General features: G+C 36.7%; 1 protein-coding gene across 2 annotated transcripts in view; it reads right to left on the bottom strand.

Moving 5' to 3' along the window:
• Positions 1 to 382: 382 nt before the first annotated feature.
• The window catches only part of RIT2 (Ras like without CAAX 2), a 391667-nt gene continuing 371900 nt past the window's right edge, over positions 383 to 20149 (bottom strand). For both annotated transcript variants that reach the window (XM_027576579.1, XM_027576578.1), the window contains one exon: positions 383 to 870. In XM_027576579.1, the coding sequence (XP_027432380.1) occupies positions 643 to 870 (228 nt within the window). In that variant the 3' untranslated portion in view covers positions 383 to 642. The remainder of the gene's footprint in view (positions 871 to 20149) is intronic.

Below are 20149 nucleotides of genomic sequence, written 5' to 3' on the forward strand. Positions count from 1 at the left end.
TTACCACAGCTCAGCAACTTCACTGTGATAATTTTGCCAAAGCGAAACAGGGCAAAGCATTGCAAATACGGGGATATTTCCTTTCAGCCCTCCAACAACCCACAACTGGTTCCTATTATTAATAATTCCTCTAAGGTTTATCTTCACAAAAAAGCACCAAGACTTCTACAGTTAAGGAAAGACAGGGCTGCAGACTCCTGCTCTGAATTGTTTCCCTAGCTTCATTATTTACTGAGATTCCTGAAATGCAAACAATCAGAGTCTTATCAGGCAAAGGCAGATCCCCTGAGCCTTTTATCATTCTGTCTGCAATTTTGAATTTCCTCTATAACCAGACAGCATACTAAATGAAGCCAGACTCTTTAAAGGGAAATGAGGCAATTGGAATGTCAATTTTATTTAGTAATATATTGTAAAAACTTAAACAGCATATCCAGCTGATTGACAAAATCCATCCAACTGTTAAGGGCAAAAGAAAACTATCTCAAGAGGTACAGTTATGCAGATCTTGCTTTTACCTATAGGCAGATATTTAAAGAGAAAGGGAGAGAGACACAGAAAATATTGAAGCAGAATGCAACATCTAGAATTGTCCGACTGATAAAATTCAGAGAGAGAATAAGGGAGTTAGAAGCAAGGATATCATGTCATGTTTTCTTTCTTCTTCTTCAATGAGCCTTTTAACTTCTTCCACAGGCTGTCTTTTCTCTTCAGTTTCTTTTCCATCAAGGATGGCATGGACTCTTTCTTGCGGATTTCCCTCACTAGACCGTGAAAGGCATCATCAATGCAGAATCTGAGGGCCGCAGAGGTCTCAAAAAAAGCACAGTTATATTCCCTGGCCAGACTCAAGCCTTCTTCTGTAGAGACCTAAGGGAAAAATAAATGATAGTAAAAAGAGAGAAAGGGAGAGATGCTTAAGTCAAAAATTATGTTCTCTATCAGGACTGTGGGCATGTTACATGAAAATACAATTTGTTGTAAAGGACGATTTCTAGAATTTCTTAATTTGAAGGACAAATGAGAAATCAGAATCTCTAAAAGGGCAACTGATTAGAATTTATTAAAAATCAATTCTCCAGACTTCAAAAAAGGTAACATAGCACAGTGGTCAAAACCATGGCTTTAGAGTAAAATTGCTTGGTTTCTGAGTCTCAGCTCTCCCACATTTGAGTTTTGCAAACTTGGGTGAATTTCTTAACCTTTTTGGCCTCAGTTTTCTCATTTGTAATCTAGAATAATGACACCTGCCTCCAAGGCTTTTTGTTAGTGTGTCTAATGCGCCTTTTACAGATAATGTTGCTGAGTACATTTATAAAAAGCTTTATAACTACTGTTGTTAATTATAGTCCAGAGCTTTCAGTTAAGAATAAGCCAGAATGAAGTTGCCATGAACTTGAGAAATGATCTTCTGACAAAAGAAAACAAAAGCCAAACACCACCATTGTAAGTCTCTAGCTAAACACTTCAGAGCATGGTTAGAGGTCTACCCAGGTTGTGTGGCACTAAACCAGGCTGCGGTGCATGTTATTGCAATGGATTTTATCATCCCCTCTAGGGATGATAAACTGAGGTCAGGAACTATGCCTTAACATCTCTTTAATGTCTACTACAGTGCCTGGTACCTAAGTCACCACTAGAGGAGAAAGGATGATTAATAAAAAATACCTGGATTTAAAAAGTATGAATTAAGATGCAAATGTAAGTGATGTACAAATGTTTAAACAGGAGATTATATGACACTGTAGCTGGGTGCTAATAATCCTGCTCAAACTTTAGCATTCCCATTAAGCTCCACTAGATTATTCACATTGGCTTGAAGAAAGCAGGATAAGGCTGCTCTGACTCAATATGTTCTGATGGCCTCTTTGTCCATACTTGGTCTATTTATTAAAGTTACTCACATGTGTATATATTGATATGTTCATATTTCCTGCCAAATGGAAGTGTATGGTGAATTGGAGACTCCATCAGCCTGTACCCCTGAGTGACTGTGACCAGGACTATGGGGAGTAGAGCACCCAGTTCATTAGAGTGGGTATATTCACCAGGCATAACTAAGGAACTTTGTTAAAGTTCATCAGCTTAAAGCTTAAACATCAGCTTAAAGCTGATGACATTTTGGAGTTGTTTGTAACCAGAACATAAACCACTTTTTCTTAACTGATACACCATGCTGTAATAAATGGTTGAGCTGGGATATAAAAAGGTGTCTGATTTCAAAGTCAGGTCCTTTCTAGTCTTTCTTTGAAAGATCCGCCTCACTAAGGGCTTTCATTCCTGCTGGCAAACACACCAATCCTTTTTCAAGCTCATTTCTATCTTTTAGTAACTAAAGAAATTCAGATAAAAGCAACCAACTAAAGTTATTAAGATTCTGTCTTACCAGCAATTAGACAAAGTCATACATTTATTAACTTGTCTGATTTCCAAGGAATCACAGGTGACAGTCTTACCAAATGCTTTGACACTGCATACCATGTGTTGCCATTTATTTTTCAGGCTCCTGTAACAATTTTCCCAACTCATAAGGTAACAGACACATATTTGCTATTTTTTATAGCAACACCACATTTCTGGTATGATTTTCTAGATTAATCCCCTTCCATTAGGATACACACACACACACACACACACACACACACACACACACACAGCCTCAAAATCCCTGTGGCTTGCAAAAGTGTTTCTTGCTCTCACTGCTTATTAGCAACTAGAGGGCAGACTGTGTCAGTTCAGCTCCAGGCGGCTATGGGTTGGGATCTGGTTTGTCCCTCCTGTCTTCTTACTCTGAGACTCAGGTTCAAAGAGCTCGTCTTATCTGAGATATGATGTTCCAAGACAGAGCAGTGGGCAAGAGGCAGAGATAATTTTACCTACGTCTCAAAGGTCAAAAGACAAATGGAGAAAACCTTAAGTCAATGAAGCAGGTTGTATACTCAGCTCACAAAGAATTGTAAAGAAATAGAATCTACCAAAACCATTTATATGTAAGTGCAGCACACTATCCAGTTAAAGACAAACATTGTGAGACCAATTTTTTTTTAAACACTTGTAGTTGAAACACCATACAGGTAAGGATATAGAAAGAGTGAAATTTGAATGGAAATTAATACCAAAAGGTGTTATATTGATACAGTATCAGACAAAGTAGATAGTTAAAAATTATTGCTTAAACAGGTGAATCTATCATGATGATACACATTTGTATGTACCAAAAATCATAGCCTCATTTATAAGGCAACAGAACTAAAATCCAAAATCATAGTGAGAAATTTTAACCATTTTCCCTCAGCAGTTGAAAGAATACATAGATAAGTCAATAAGGATGTACAAGGTTTGAACAAAACACATTTGATCTAATTTATATAGATAATATGCTGTACCCAATAACTGAAAAATTCACGTTTTCTTCAAATGAACTTGAAGCATTTATAGAGATTGACTTCATGCTAAGCTATAAAGCAAGTTTCAAAACACTACAAAGGATCAAAGTAGCAACCTCAAGAGGTTACCCAAAAAAATCAGCAAATTAGACCAAAAGGGAGCAGAGGGAAAGAATGATAAAGACAGAAATAATGAAGTAGAAAATAATCATGCAGTGGAGAAGACTAAATCTGAAGATGTTAAATTGATAGAGCCCAGGCAAGACAAGGTTAAAGGTGGAAAAGGGTTACAAATAAACAGTATCAAGAATGACAAAGTAGACATAAGTACAGATCCTATAAACACAGAAAAGGTAATTAGGGAATATTATATTTGTGTCAAGAAATCTGACAAGTTAGATGAAGGACAAATTCCTAAAACAAAATTTACCAGAACTTTACCCAAGAAGAAACAGAAAATCTATATTATCCTATATCTTAGACAGGAATTAAATATGCAATTAAGACTTTTCCACAATTAAGTCTCTATAACCAAAAACCTTCTTTGCTGAATATGTGTGGATATATTTACCAAAAGACTTGTACAAAACAGTTCTTAGCAGCATTATCACAGATAACAAAAAATTAAAAGCAACACAAAGAAGTGAATTTGATAATTTGTTGTATATGAACAGAATGGAATGCCGTTCAATGCAAATGAATCAAATAGTTATATGTGACTTAGATAAATCTTCCAAACATAATAGTGTTTAGTGACAGAAATCAAACCTATGAAACATTTTTAATAAACATTTTATAAACATTTAGTTTTAGATTTATAAAAATGTGGCAAAGATGGTACAGAGTTCTCATATACCCAACGTCTAATTGCTCTGCTTGTTATATTAATATGGTACAAATTACACTTTTAGAAAGTTGAAACACAAGAAAACTAGTGTTAGGAGTCAATATGTATTTCCTTTGGGAGGTGACACAAGGGAGTCTTCTGGGTGCTTTTTATTATCTTCCTTGATCTATATGGTCGTTTCAAATGGGTTCACTTTGTGATAATTTACAAATTGCATACCTATAATTTGTATACTTTTGTATATGGTGCATCAGTGAAAAACTCAAACAAATGTACTATATAATAGGAAGTACCCCCTCTGAATTTGGAGCATCACCATTTCCTCAAGTTCAGTAGTATTTCTATAGCTAAACGTTTCAACATTCACAGTAAATAGGATAGGTAAAGTCTCAGATCACATCAGATCATGCTTTGCCACAAAATGAATCAGTTCTGGTACGATTTTGCAAATACATTAAAAATTTTATATTTTAGATTTCTGAAATCAGATAACATTATGGACTTAGGTTTCTAGCGGGAAGGTTCAATACCATAAAGATTACAAATCATCTCAAAATAGTGTGTAATTTCAATAAAAAATACATTCAAATCCTGAAATCTTTTGAAACATAGACTGTTACAGAGAGATAGTAAAATTCATAGGGAAGAATAAAGGAAATAATGGGAAAGAAATATTTCAATTCTAGTAAGGCGGAGGCAGAGAGAAGAACAATAACAATGGCATTGGACTCATCCTACTATAGTTCTCTCTCTCTCTATATCTATAGCAGTCCAGATAGTGGGGTATTAGTTAAGGGCTAGACAGACAGACCAATACAATGCAATGGGGAATCTAAAAACAAGATGATGAAATATATGGGAGCTTGATATACTATTGAGTAGCATTCTAAATCAAGGTTTGGAAGTGAAGATGCATTCAGTGGTGCCCTGATATTGAGTCATCATCGTTTTGGATTATTCTTGATGTATGGAGATTATTTCTACCAGCACAGGAAGGTAATTTTTCTTTGGGAAGAATAGAAACAGAAGGGGCTTGAAGTCTTTAAACATATATTTCTTTCTTACACATTTGAAAAATCTCTTTATACAAACATGTTTATGAAATGTTTCCTAATTATAAAAATGTATTACACATCGTTGGAAACATCAAAATTCAGTTAAAAGTCCAATGTAATAATCTGAATCTGAAAAAATTTAGAAAAATTCGATCCAAAGATTCATACTGAAGTCATATAAGCAAGTAATAGATGACATAACTGCTTATTATTGTAGCAGGATGAAGTATTTTTAACTCTGTAGCTCCCCATTGCTTTGGTAAGTAAAGTAGTAATCATGAACCTTCTATTTCAAAGCATGAAGTGTAGTTGCATATATTCTTAGATTCATTATCAGAATATTCCATGTTACAACTCAGTAATTTTCACATTCATTATAAAATCCAAAAGGAAATTAAACTTAGTAAAATACTCGATCTCTTCTATAACTCCTGAAAAACGCTTACTAGATCAATCACCTAAAGTTTTTATTTTTTAAGAAAAACATTAAGGTGAAAGCATACTTTAAAACTCCCATGTTCCAATAAATTTTATCTCACACCAATATTGACAAACCATAATTTGTCATCCCTGCATTAGACATTGAGATCAATATACTGTATATTCAATAGAAGAACTTTAATTTTTACAGATTTTGGGCTTTATGCTTAATAATTTTGGTCTGCTCAAAGGCTATAGATATTTCAACAATATCTCTGGGAATAGTCTTTGTCCACTAATGGTTTTGAGTAGTTCAGAATCAAAGTAACATAACAAGTAACGGTTTCTATATTAGGCTTCAAAACCAGGGTATGTAACATATTCATCCAATATATTATCTTAGCTATCGAAATTTTAAGTAAAATTAAATATTTTAAATGACAAATATTCATCCATGCCATATAGTAACTGCTAAGAAAGAAGCACAGTGTTAGAAGGGAATTAATATATTTTTTTCCCAAATTAGGAGTTTCAGGTCCAAAACTGGTTAAGCAAATGGTTCAAGGTCACATACCTAATTAAGTAAAACAACCATCAAGTTCTACTCTGTTCCATCAAGTATTGTTTCCAATCCTTGCTGTTTCTCATGGGGTCTTTCCAGGTCCCTCTGCCAATATTCCACATATATATATTTGATTATTCTGATCTGAGGCTTTATAACTTGAGATTATTCTTAAATTACAAACAAATGGCATAGAACATTTAACATTGCATTTACAGAAAAAGAAAATTTTAAATATATAGGGAAAAAAATATTGTAGAAAGATTATTTGGGGGTCAGGGAAGGAACCATTGATGCAGATTCCATTGCGCCACCATGCCCCTCAATTGCAAGGATGGAGAGTTTGTGATTAAATGTGCCACCTGCAGGCCTTAGAAAGCATTGGCAGAAAAAAAAAAGGAATAAAGAAAAATGTTTTATACAATAGAAAATTTCAATAACCCAGGGGAGCCATCGTTTTAATAGATGTGACCTTTTTCACTGAGGAAGATCACTGTGTAATGTGCCAAGAACTCCCTGAAATGCCATTTCCCATCTGCCCAAGGAGACATTAGAGCACTAGCCACAGCTGCATGGGGGGATGAAGAGACCACTGGGGCATGATGGCAAGCACAGCCTGTTCTAGTCCTGGCCCAGCTGCTGGTGGGAAGTGGCAAGCATGCTGGTCAATTAGAGTTCCAGTCCCAGCAATCTGCTGACTTCAGGAGCTTCATTGCTCTTTATTGTAAAGGTACTCAGGGTAATGGTGGTCATCTAGTAACCTATATAATTCTTAGTAACATAAAAGGAAACTCTGATACTGCTTTGCTGTATTTGCTAACCTTGAATGAGGAGAGATTGGCAGAGAGATGGGTCTGGCTCTTCAAAGAGAAGCTTTGCCAGTGTAATATCTTTGTGGTTCAGCCTACTGGGTACTGCTAAAACATTCAGTGTACAGAACAAACTCTTTGGGATTTGTATATATTTTTTAATGTCTTCCTGTGTTTCACTTCATTCTTACCCATTAAGATAGTAATTTTCATTATAGAGCCTACATCATCAAGGTAACAGGAATCAGGTTCTTGGAGATTTGGGACCAAAACATTTTATTTGTTAATAAGAAAATAAGAAGGAAAATTGCCCAAACTTAGATTGTTCAGTTTTCATTTTGTTTCATTGTGTAATTGATTTTGATCAATTTTAACAATATGAGTAGCCTTAACAGTTTCCTTGACTAGCTCCAATGAAAGTGCTTTTGATTTGTTTGCTTTTTAAATCTGCAAGTTATTTTTTTAAAGATTTGTTTATTTTAGAGAGAGTGAACACGAGTGGGAGGGTAGAGGGAGAAGGAGAGAGAATCCCAAGCAGATTCTGGGCTGCGTGTGGAGCATGACTCGGGGCTCAAACTCACAACCATGAGATCACAACATGAGCTAAAACCAAGAGTCAGATGCTTAACTGACTCCACCACCCAGGCACCCCTACAAGTTATTTTATTTACCCATATATTCCATGTAAAGGTAAGTGCATAGATATCATCTTAGACTCCTTGCAGGGAAAACCAAAACACAGCAAAGCACTAGCAAGAATTTCCCACCTTCAGTTGCAGTCACTGACATACGAGAAACTCATTCTTTTTATTTTATTTTTAATTTTCATTCCAGTGTACAGTGTTACATTCATTTCAGGTATAATGATTTGACAGTTCCGAATATTACTCAGTTCTCATCAGGTGTACTGCAGCCGGTGTCAGAGAAATTAGTGTCTGTGTTCTCTTCTATGATTTTTAAGGTTTCAGGTCTCAGATTTAGGTCTTTAATTCATTTTTAGTTCATTTTTGTATATGGTATAAGAAAGTGGTCCAGTTTCATTCTCTTGCCTATTGCTGTCCAGTTTTCCCCAACACCATTTGTTGAAGAGACTTTTTCCCATTATATATTCTTGCCTCCTTTGTCAAAGATTAATTGGCCATATAAATGTGTGTTTATTTCTGGGCTTTCTATCCTGTTCCATTGACTGATGTGTCTGTTTTTGTGCCAGTACCATATTGTTTTGATTACCACAGCTTTGTAATGTAACTAGAAATTTGGAATTGTGATATCTCCAGTTTTGTTCTTCCTCAATATTGCTTTGCCTATTCTGGGTCTTTTGTGGTTCCATATAAATTTTAGAATTGTTTGTTCTTGTTCTGTGAAAAATGCTGTTGGTATTTTGATAGGGATTGCATTAAAAAGGTAGATTGCTTTGGGTAGTATAGTCGTTTTAAAAATATTCTTCCAATCCATAAGCATAGAATGCCTTTCCATTTCTTTGTGTTGTCTTCAATTTCTTTCATCAGTGTTTTATAGTTGCAGAGTACAGGTCTTTCACCTCCTTGGTTAAGTTTATTTCTAGGTACACTTTATTATTTTTGGTGCAACTGTAAATGGGATTGCTTTCTTATTTTCTCTTTCTGTTGTTTCATTATTGGTGTACAGAAATGCATAAGATATCTGTACATTGATTTTGTATGCTGCAAGTTTACCAAATTCATTTATCTGTTCTAGTAGGTTTTTGGTTGAGTCTTTCAGGTTTTCTACATACAGTATCATGTCATCTGCAAAAAGTGGAAGTTTTACTTCTTTACGAATTTGGATACATTTATTTCTTTTTGTTGTTTAATTCGTGTGGCTAGGAATTCTAGTATGATGTTGAATAAAAGTGGTGAGAGTGGACACCCTGTCTTTTTTCTGACCTTAGGGGAAAAGCTCTGTTTTTCGCCATTGAATATGATGTTAGCTGTGGGTTTTTCATGTATGGCCTTCATTGTGTTGAGTTACGTTCTCTCTAAACCTACATTTTTGAGGGTTTTTTATCATGAGTGGATGTTGTACTCTGTCGAATGCTTTTTCTGCATCTACTGAAATGATCATAGGGTTTTTATCCTTTCTCTTATTGACATATCATGTTGTTTGATATGCAAATATTGAACCACACCTTGTATCCCAGGAGTAATCCCTCTTGATCATGATGAATCACTTTTTTAAATGTATTTTTGGATTTGGTTTGCTAATATTTTGTTGAGGATTTCTGCATCTATGTTCATCATAGTTGATCATTTTTGGTGGTACCTTAATCTGGTTTTGGTATCGGAGTAATGCTGGCCTCATGGAATAGATTTGAAAATTTTCCTTCCTCTTCTATTTTTTGGAATGGTTTGAGAAGAATAGGTATTAACTCTTCTTGAAATGCTTGGTAGAATTCCCCTGGGAAGCTATCTGGTCATGGACTTTTGTTTGTTGAGAGTTTTTTGATTACCATTGCTGGTAACCAGTCTGTTCAAATTTTCTACTTCTTCCTGCTTCAGTTTTGGTAGGTTATATGTTTCTAGGATTTAATCCATTTCTTCTAGGTTGTTCAATTTATTGCCATAAATTTTTTATAATATTCTCTTACAATTGTATTTCTCTGCTGTTGGTTGCTACCTCTCTCCTCTTTCATTTGTGGTGTTGGTTGAGTCCTTTCTGTGTTTTTTTGTTTGATGAGTCTGGCTAGATCTTTAACAATTTTGTTGATCTTTTCCAAGTACCAGGTACTGGTTTTATTGATGTGTTCTATTGTTTTGTTTTTAGTTTCTTTATCACTTGTTTCTACTCTAATCTTTATTATGTCATTCCTTCTGCTACTTTTAGATTTTTTTTGTTCTTTTGCTAGCTCCTTTAGGTGTAAGGTTAGGTTGTTTGAGATTTTTCTGCTTCTTGAGGTAGCCATTTAAACTTTCCTCTTAGAAACGCTTTTGCTGTATCCTAAAGACTGTGGATTGTTGTTTTATTTTCATTTGTCTCCATGTATTTTTTGATATCCAATTTTGATTTCCAGGTTGATCCATTCATTGTTGAGTAGCATGTTTTTAACCTCCATGTATTTATGCTCATTCCCGATTTTTTCTTATGATAGATTTCTAGGATCATAATGTTGTGATCAGAAAAGATGCATGGTATGACTTCAGTCTTTTTGAATTTGTTGAGAATTGTTTTTCAGCCTAATATGTGATCTATTCTGGATAATGTTTTCTGTGCACTTGAATGTGTATCCTGCTGTTTTAGGATGGAATTTTCTGAATAAGTCTGTTAAATCTATCTGATCCCATGTGTCACTCAAAGCCACCGTTTCCTTGTTGATTTCTTGTTTGGATGATCTGCCCGTAGATATAAGTGAGGTATTAAAGCCACCTACCATAATTGTATTGCTATCAATTAGTTCCTTTACATTTGTCATTAGCTGCTTTAAGTATTCGTGTGCTTCCATGTTGGGTGCATAAATATTTATAATTGTTATGTTGTCTTAGTGGATTGTCCCCTTTATACTTATATAGTGTCCTTCTTTGTCCAATGTAAGTATTGTTACCCCAGCTTTCTTTTGACATATGTTTGCATGATAGGTGTTTCTCCATCCCCTCACTTTCAATATGCAGGTGTCTTTAGCTCTGAAGTCAGTCTCTTGTAGATAGCGTATAAATGGGTCTTCTTTTTTTTAATCCATTCTGTCACCTTATTTCTTTTGATTGGAGCATTTGGACCATTACATTCAAAGTAATTTTTCCCCTTTTATTGCTTTTATATTTTTTTAAGTTTTCTTAACATACAGTGTTATGTTTTTGTTTTTTTCATTATGTTAATCACCATACATCATTATAGTTTTGGGTGTACATCTCGAAGTAATTATTGCTATGTATTGCCATTTTGGTACTTGTTTTGTGGTTGTTTGTGTAGTTCTTCTCTGACCCTTTCTTGCTGTCTTTCATGGTTTGCTGGCTTTCTTTAGTGATATACTTGGATTCCTTTCTCTTTATTTTTTGTATATCTATTACTGGTTCTTGATTTGTGGTTATCATCAGGTGTGTATATAACATCTTTTGCATATAGCAGTCTGTATTAAGTTGATGGTCACTTAAGTTTTAACTCATTCTTCTCTCCCTGTCATGTTTTAGGCATATGGTATATTTCGTGCCCTTTTCTTCTGTGAGTCCACTGACTAATCTTTACAGATATGCTTATTTTCACTGCTTTTGTGTTTTCCACTTTTCTTATTCCTATTCCTTTCCACTCAAAGAGTCCCCTTTAACATTGCTGGTTTAGTGGTCATGAACCTCTTTAGCTTTCATTTCTTTGAGAAACTCTATCTCTCCTTCTATTCTGAATGACAGCCTTGCTAGAGAGAGTATTCTTGGTTGCAGATATATCATGCTACTCCCTTCTGGTCTACAGAGTTTCTGCTGAAAAATCAGCTGGTAGCCATATGGGATTTCCCTTATATGTAATGGTATTCTTTTGCCGCTTTTATAATTTTCTCTTCATCAGTATTTTTTGCCAGTTTAATTACTATGTGTCTTGGTGTGGACTTCCTTAGGTTGATTTTGTTGGGGGATTCTCTGTTCCTCCTGGATCTGGATATTTGTTCCCTCCCCCAATTAGGGAACTTTTCAGCTATTATTTCTTCTTATAAATGTTCTGCCCCTTTTTTTCTCTCTTCTCCTTTGGGGATCCATTAATGCAAATGTTATTACGCTTGATGGAGTCACTGAGTTCCCTAAGTCTATTTTCATTTGGCATAATTTTTTTCCTCTTACCTGCTCAGCTTGATTACTTTCCTTTACTCTGTCTTCCAGATTGTGGATTTGCTCCTCTGCTTCCTCTAGCCTGCTGTGTATTCCCTTTAGTGAATTTTTAATTTATTGTGCTCTTTATCTCCAGTTGGTTCTTATCTCTTTGTTAAGGGTCTCACTGATGTCCGCCACTCTTTCCTCAAGTCCAATGAGTATCTTTATGATCATTACTTTCGATTCTTTATCAGGCATATTATCTCTGTTTTATTTTGCTCTCTTGCTGTGGTTTTGTCCTATTCTTTTGTTTGGGACATATTCCTCTGTCTCATTTTGTCTAACTCTTTCTGTGTTAGGAAAGTCTGCTATGTCTCCTGCTCTTGAAAATAATGGCCTTATGAAGAAGTCCACTAATGTTCCTGTTCACCAGAATCTGGTGCTTCAGGGGGTGTCTCCATTGTGTGTTGCATGCACCCTGCTGTTGTGGGCAGTGTTTGTTAAAACTGTGAGCCCCACCCTGGCAGGGGTCCAAAGTGTGTACAGGTCTGCTTGCAAAATGAGACCTGTGGTCACCTCTGGGACTGGGTCTGGCCTGGGCAGATCCACAAAGTAAGCAAAATGGGTGGGGTGCACAGTTGTAACAACAAGGTGCACCTGGGCTATCTCAGGGCCTGCCACTGTTGGGGCCCACGCTGTTCAAAATACACAAGTGGGGAGACAAGGTGCTGTCACCAGTCTTCTGAGGGAAGGGACCCCTCGCCCAAGGACTGAGGCAAATGTGACTGGGGAGGGTAGATCTGCTGAAGTGGGGAGGGCAGGGCTTAATAGTGAATGTCAGCACAGTGCTGGTTCCCTTAGAATTCCTTCAGCAATCCCTGCCCCTCTGGGATATGCTCCAACCTGCCCTGAGACGTACTTCCTCACATGCCCACTGCAATATTCTGGCCTTTGAGTATTTGTACATTTCCTTTGCTTGGAATGTGCTACCAGCACTTTTTGTGGCTTTTTTCTTCTTATCAGTCATGTCACAGCTTAAATATCATCTCCACTGAGACACCTTGCCTAACTATTCTCCAGAAAATATTCTGCACATTGCCAGTGATTCCGTTCCATTGTTCTGCCTTATTTCTTTCTTGGCACTCAATTACTCTCTCAAGTCATTTTACTAATTTATTCCTCTGTTTATTTTCTGTCTTCCTTCAGTATAGTGAAAGCTTTGTTATAGCAGGAATCTGTCATTCTTGTTCACTGCTGTACCTGGACTCTCAGCATAGTAGCCAGCACTTAGAATGACACTACTGGATGCCTGGCCATAGGAATACAGTGCTGGGGTTATGATAAACAGAGGAGCTCGTTGTCAGGGCAATAGGAAAATAAAAAGGAAATTCCAAATAATTATAATCAGTGCCATGACAGCGGCCAGCACAGAACACTGTGGTGACATTTATAAGTAGTGCCCAGACCCTTATTAGTGGTTCTGGGCTTCCTCAGGGAGGATATCTTTGTAGGAGACCTAAATGATAAGCAGGAATTACATAGGTTGGTGGGAGGAGGGGCAGGGGAACTGGAAGTAGTCTCAGATGGAAGAACTAACAATGGCCTAAGGGAGAGGTGATAATGGTGCTTTTGTGGGATCATCAGCAGTTAATGTGGTTTAGAAGAAAGGAGGAAGGAGAAAATGAACAGCAGCACTATCAGAAGAAATTTAGTGAGCTTAAATGCCTAATTTATGTAGATTCATATGAAATTTGTTTGAAACCCATCAATTAAGTAATTTTTTAAAAAGCCTCTTTCTTGAGTGCCTACTCTGTGCCAAAAAAAAAAAAAATGTAAAAGGTTTTCTCTCTCTTGCTGGAGAGATATTGATTGAATAGAGAGAAAAGCAGGACATAATAAATGGTATAGCCACTCCTTCTGAGGTACAGGATGGTAATGGCTCTAGGGTAAAGGGTTTAGACTGCTTTGTACAAGAGACATTTGAAATCTCCAAGGCCTTGTGCTTTTCATCCAAGAAACCCTGGTATGCTGGGGGGAAATGTTGCCATGGCAGCCAGTAGTTGCTAGGAAAGGAAAAAAGAGAAGGTTAATGCTAAATATTTTGCTAACAGCAATATCTGGCTGCTTCTTTGAATTTTTCTCCTAAGGACTACTTTTAAAATATCTTGTGAAAATTATAAATCAATAAAATTAGGCAGTATATTAAATATATATGTCAGAATATATATAAGTATACATATATGTATCTCCATGCCTTAGGATATCTTCATATATTTGCACTAATAAATAAATGTGTGTATTTGATGTATATTAAATTACTTTATGAATAAAGAGTAAAATTTCGGCCACTTGGAGAACTTAAGTGTCAAAAAATATTTCAGCATTTATTACATTAATAAATTTATATTAGGTAAAAAATAGAAGGAACTTATGTATTATATTTGTAACACATATAACAATTATAATTAAGCAGTAAATTATATAGCTGTGTAATATCTGGATCCCCTGCAGACTATAAGACCATGAGGGCAAGGAACATTGCTTTCCCAAAAACACTTCAGTGTTTTGCACATGAAACAAGCTCAATAACCATCTTTCATATCTCTTCCTTGAATGGGTGGGTGAATAAAGGGATAGAAAGGCAACCAAGGAGGAAGCAACCAACTACTACAGCAAAAACTCTCCATAAATTAACTAGAGAGCTCATAAGCCCAAATCTCATTTGAACTGCCAAAGGTTTTTGAGTCCCCCAAATGCCCTCTTTTATATGTATATATGTATAATATATGTATACTGTCTGTATAAGAGATGTGCACTGCAGAATCTCTAAACAGGAAAAAAAAAGAGGCCTGGGTCATGCTTTCTTGAATGGAATCTAGGGATCACAGTGGTAGATAACTCTGATGTGGCCCAAAGCAAAGCCAGAGGTGGTATCAGGGTTCCTCCAAGTTTATGGTCAACACATGTATCCTTTCGGATTATATTCAGAAAAGGAATGCCTTGCAGAGAAGAAAGAACCTGAACAAAGTAAGTTTGATACAAGTTCTAACTCTGGGATCTACAGAATATAAAACTGAACCAGTGTTCCAGGGAGCTGGGCATTTTTTTGAAAAATTTATAAGCCTGTGCTTATTGGCACTATTATAAATTTAGTTTTCCATTTTCACAGAGCCATCAGTGCCCTTGTCAATCATTTCACTTATTATTAGCTAGTGCCCTTTCCTATTCCTCATTTAGTTTTTAAAATCCTCACTTCTCATTTTCAGCAGATGTTCTTGCCCTCTTATTTCACCTCAATGAGAAAATAAAAGTATCCAAAAATAATGAGTAAAACATTCAAGACTAGCACCTAGACACTCACCTGTGTCATTAGCTACCGTATCTTACTCTCCCAGTCTCAAATGAAGATAGGTAGGTTACTGATTCTGTCAAGTCAAACACCTCCATCTGGGCTCTGTCCTCTTCAATATCTGTTTCAGCCCAGCAGCATGAGTTGTACCCCTCTCTGTTCTGTTTTAAGCCTTTCTAATAGTCCTTTTCTTTCCAGAAAAATATTCAAGTCACCTATTTTGAGTCCAATTCTAGTTACCTTCTTATATCTGTCCTTTTGTTCACCATTAACTGTAGATTATTTAGGAAAGCCCTTGTATAAGGTTAAAAAGATGAAGAATGGGGCTGAGGTATGAAAGTGATTAGGAGAAGGATGCACAGTCTTAAAGCACCCTACTAGATGGGAGAGGATATTTAAAAAATGATATTCGTTAAGGGGTTAATATTCAATATACATGAAGAATTTACACAACTCAACATCCAAAAAACAATCTGATTAAAAAACGGGTAGAGAACCTGAATAGACATTTCTCTAATGAAGTCATACAAATGGCCAACAGACACATAAAAAGATGCTCAACATCACTAATCATCAGGGAATTGCAAACCAAAACCACAATGAGATCACACCTGTCAGAATGGCTAGTATCAAAAAGACAAAAATGACAAGTGTCGGTGAGGATGTGGAGCAAAAGGAACCCTCATGTACTGTTGGTGGGAAGGTAAATTGGTATGGCCACTGTGGAAGGCAGTATGGAGTTTCCTTAAAAAAATGAACAATATAAATACAATATGATCCAGTAATTCTACTACTGGGTATATACCCAAAGAAAACAAAAACATGAATTCAAAAAGACATTTTTGAATGTCTTTAGTTCAGCATTATTTACAATAGTCAAGATACGAAAGCAACCTAAGTGTCCACTGATAGATGAATAGATAAAGAAACTGTGGGAGTGCGCGCGCACACACACACACACACACACACACACACAGACACACTATTGCTCATAATAACTCAGCCATAAAAAAGAATAAATGAAATCTGGCCATTTGCAACACCATGGATGGACCTAGAGGGTATTATGCTAAGTGAAATAAGTCTGACAGAGAAAGACAAATACCATTTGATTTCACTTATATGTGGAATCTAAAAGAAAAAAAAAGAAACAGACCCATAAACACAGAAAACTAGTGGTTGCCAGAAGGGAGAGGGTGGGTAAAGGGGTAAAGGGAAGTAAAAGGTATAGGTTTCCAGTTATGGAATGAATAAGTCATGGGGATGAAAGGTACAGAATATAGTCAATGGTATTGTCCTGGCATTGTATGGTGACAGATTGTAGCTACACTTGTGAGCATAGCATATAGAATTGTTGAATTTCTATGTTGTATACCTGGAACTAATGCAACATTGTGTTTCAACTACAATTCAAAAAAGATATCAGAGGTTTAGGTGCTGATTTAATAACTTCTGATTTGCACATCAACATTCACAATCTGGATTCTGCTCCTCTCCCCACCCATTCTCTTAAAATGGTTTTCAAACATATAAATATGACCTTTGCTGCCAAACCCAATAAGTGCTTCCAGTGATCTTTCAGCATCTGCAATATTTAACAAATTGACTACTTTCTTCTTTAAACTTCTCATTTGATTTGGTGACCTCCTTCTTTCCTGATTTTTCTAAGCTCTTTCTGAATATCTGAATATTTTCAGTATCTTAAAAATACTACTCTTTGCTCTCTTTTCCCATAACTATATGCCCATGGATTCTGACCTTTACTTTGCTTCTATTCTTATTTGGCATTTGTTCCTTATATACTCTTATTCAAGTCCATAGTTTTAGTCATCATTAGAGTTCTCATGAGCCCTGATTAATGTCTCCAAGGATCATCTCTCGGTTTAAGTCCAGAATCACATGTACAAGTCTCTGCCGGGCAGTTTCTTTGAAATGTCCCATGGGCACTTCGAATTTGTGGTCAAATTAATTATTTTTCCTTGCCACATGTTCCATCTTGGCTAATGGCACCAATATTCCCAGTAATCTAGGCAAGATCTTTAAAATCCTTCCCGATTCCTCTGTCTCCCATATCCTTAAATCTAACTGATAATCAAGCCATTTCATTTCCATCTTTTTATTATTGTATGCTGACATCTTCCTTCTCCATTTTCATGGCCAGTGCCTTAATCCGGGGCTCTTGTTAATTTATCCCCTAGATGATTTTTATACCTTCAGGCTTGACCCCCTCAAATCTATCCTGCCTACTCTAACCAGAGAGAAACTTCCATAACATAAAAGTATTTAGCTCTCCAATTTATTTTTGTGATTCCCCCATCATCAGTAACACAGTGGGTAGCACATAATAAGTGCTCAAAAGTCAGGCTCACCTCTTGTTTGGATAAATAATTCTGCCTCTCAAACCCCAATTTCCTCCTCAAGATAAAAAGGATAATACCATCTCCTTCAGAAGGCTCCCATGCAGATTAAAGATTATATAGTAATATGGTCCATAACCTCCTAGCACATAGAGGGTACTTATTAATATGTATGGGCCCTTAGAAGAATCAAGGGCATCATATGGGCTACCAGAATTAAAAGAATATGGAATATCCTCAAAACAAAAGAGTTCAGGATTGCAATGGACTTTAGGGTCATCTTTAAGCCATCAAGTCATTACATGTCATTCCACAACAACTCTGTCAATGACTACTTTTTGTAGGGACACACTAATTGCACAGTCCTCTGTAAAATGACCCCTTTTTATCAAAGGTTCTTATATTTAGTCAGAAGAGAATTTGAATTATAGAGCTGAAATTGCCCCAAGGCATCCTATACTCCAAATCCTAAACATTTTGAGAATTTCTTAATTTTTTTAGCTACCACAGTTCTTCGATGCTGGAGTTGGCACTAAAACCCAAGACTTTTTTTTTACCACCACAGATGCCCCTTTGTCTATAAGACAAAGACTCTGGCCTGAAGAAACGGTGCAGGGGACAAGTAAAGCACACAGGTTGTAAAAGTGCAGAGAAGAAACTTCCTGAAGCAAGCAGGCTTGCATGGAGTAGGGGAGAAGACAGAGACTAGAGACTTTCCCCTATCAGCAGCTGAGGACTCTGAGCATCTGGATCTGGGGCGTTCACTTTACTAAATTTAATTCTTTATTTTTAAAATGTATATTCTATAATTTTTTTATATAATAGAATATGTATCTGTGAGTTCTATCCCTTCGAATCTGGACGATAAATATAGATTCAAGCGCCTGCACAGATGACAGCTTTTAACTGTTACAAGAAACCCCTCTGTGGCCTTAGCAACTCTTTCCATTTGTTGCTTCTCAAGCCCAGTTGCCCAGTGCCTCCCCAGGTGGACAAAACGACCTGCTCCCCAATGGCCGTGCACACAGCATGCCAGAGAAAGGAAAGTAAACTTGACGAGTCTGTTAGGAAGCAGCGGCCTGAGACTGCATCTCCAAGCCAGTGACACCTGCTTTCTCTTCCAGATTCTGGTCATGTCAGAGTACAGAGCAAACAACACTATCACGGCAATGACTTGTCAGCTCACTGACATTATCTGTGCTCCATCCTCCAAAGCAGCAGCTGAGAACATAGTCTGTGTTTGTCAAAACAGCAGGTCTTACTAAGATACAGGGAGAAGAGTATTCTGCTTGAGAGGATGGTTTGTGAAACCAAAGGGCCTGCATTCTAATCACATCTCTGCTGCTTCCTAGTTGAGCGACTGTAATGAGTTACTTACCTTTCTAAAACTCAGTGTCCTCATCTTAAAATGGGGTTAGTAAGAGATAGAAAGGAGATAACAGAATGCCTCATACTTATGACATGTTAAATGTACTATAATTTGGACTTTTTTTGTTTATTCATTTAGTACATAGAACTGGCTTGTCTCCAGTCAGAAATCATGCAATGCTGATGAATGAGCAGTTTGACTCCTGTCTTTACAACAACTACCAGAGTGGGGGAGGGGAGCTTTTACTGTCAGAGTGACTCTGATACACTTGACTCCGTTGCCATATCTGTCCTCAGAAGGGTTCGATTTTCCTTTGGGCATATTTTACTGAATGTGTCATAAAAGCATTTTGTTCAGACCACAGGTCTTCCCCTCAGCCACCATAGTTATGTTTAATCAGTAGGGGGTGGGGTTATTGTCTCTCCTCAATTTACTAAAAACCATGAATGCTGTTTCACTCCCTCTGTTGTTTTCTTCACCTTTCTCCTGCATAGCCTCTTAAATTTCTTGTTTTCCTCCATTTCCCTATTTTCTACCTTTACCTTTTCTTCTCATCCTTCTTGTCCTTCTTTAGATCTTCACCAGCCAACATTCTACTAATCCCTTAGGTTTTTTTAAAGTAATTCCCAGATTTTGTTCCATGAACTGTTTGTTGATCCCCAAGACTGAGTATGATTTCTCCCTCTTTTTAAGTCCCTAAGCATTTGGTTTTTGTCACTCAGTCTTTCATTACAGTTAACATTTTTCTTACTCTATACCAAGGATAAGTTTCATGGGCACACAAATAGTGCTCCTTTCAACACTTGGAATCATCATGAGATTGGCTCCAAAACTGACTCCTGTTATTTCCTAAAACTGTTTATGAAATTCTCCCTCCCTCCCAATTAATGCAGTATTTGCCTTAGGGATTCAGTTTTTCCCCTCTCTCATAGGATGTGACTCTCAACACAACCTAAATTTGGTCTTGTGGTCAGATCTTGGTCTTTCACAGTTACATCTAATTCAGCAAAATTCCCAATTCCCTTAACCAGTCGTGATTTGTCTAAGTGCAAGCCATGCTGAGAGGTAGACCATGAAATCATGGATACATAGACATTAGAGACAATTAGTGTTAAGGAAGTCAGACATCATTGCTTTTATAGCACTCCTGTGAGATGGGGCACAGAGACCTTTTTATATACACTTCCAGGGATGAGTTTATTCACATATCAGAGAATCCCAGGCTATAATGTGTATCTCTCACTGGC

This window comes from Zalophus californianus, chromosome 14, assembly GCF_009762305.2.
Source record: "Zalophus californianus isolate mZalCal1 chromosome 14, mZalCal1.pri.v2, whole genome shotgun sequence".
NCBI classification, from domain to species: domain Eukaryota; kingdom Metazoa; phylum Chordata; class Mammalia; order Carnivora; family Otariidae; genus Zalophus; species Zalophus californianus.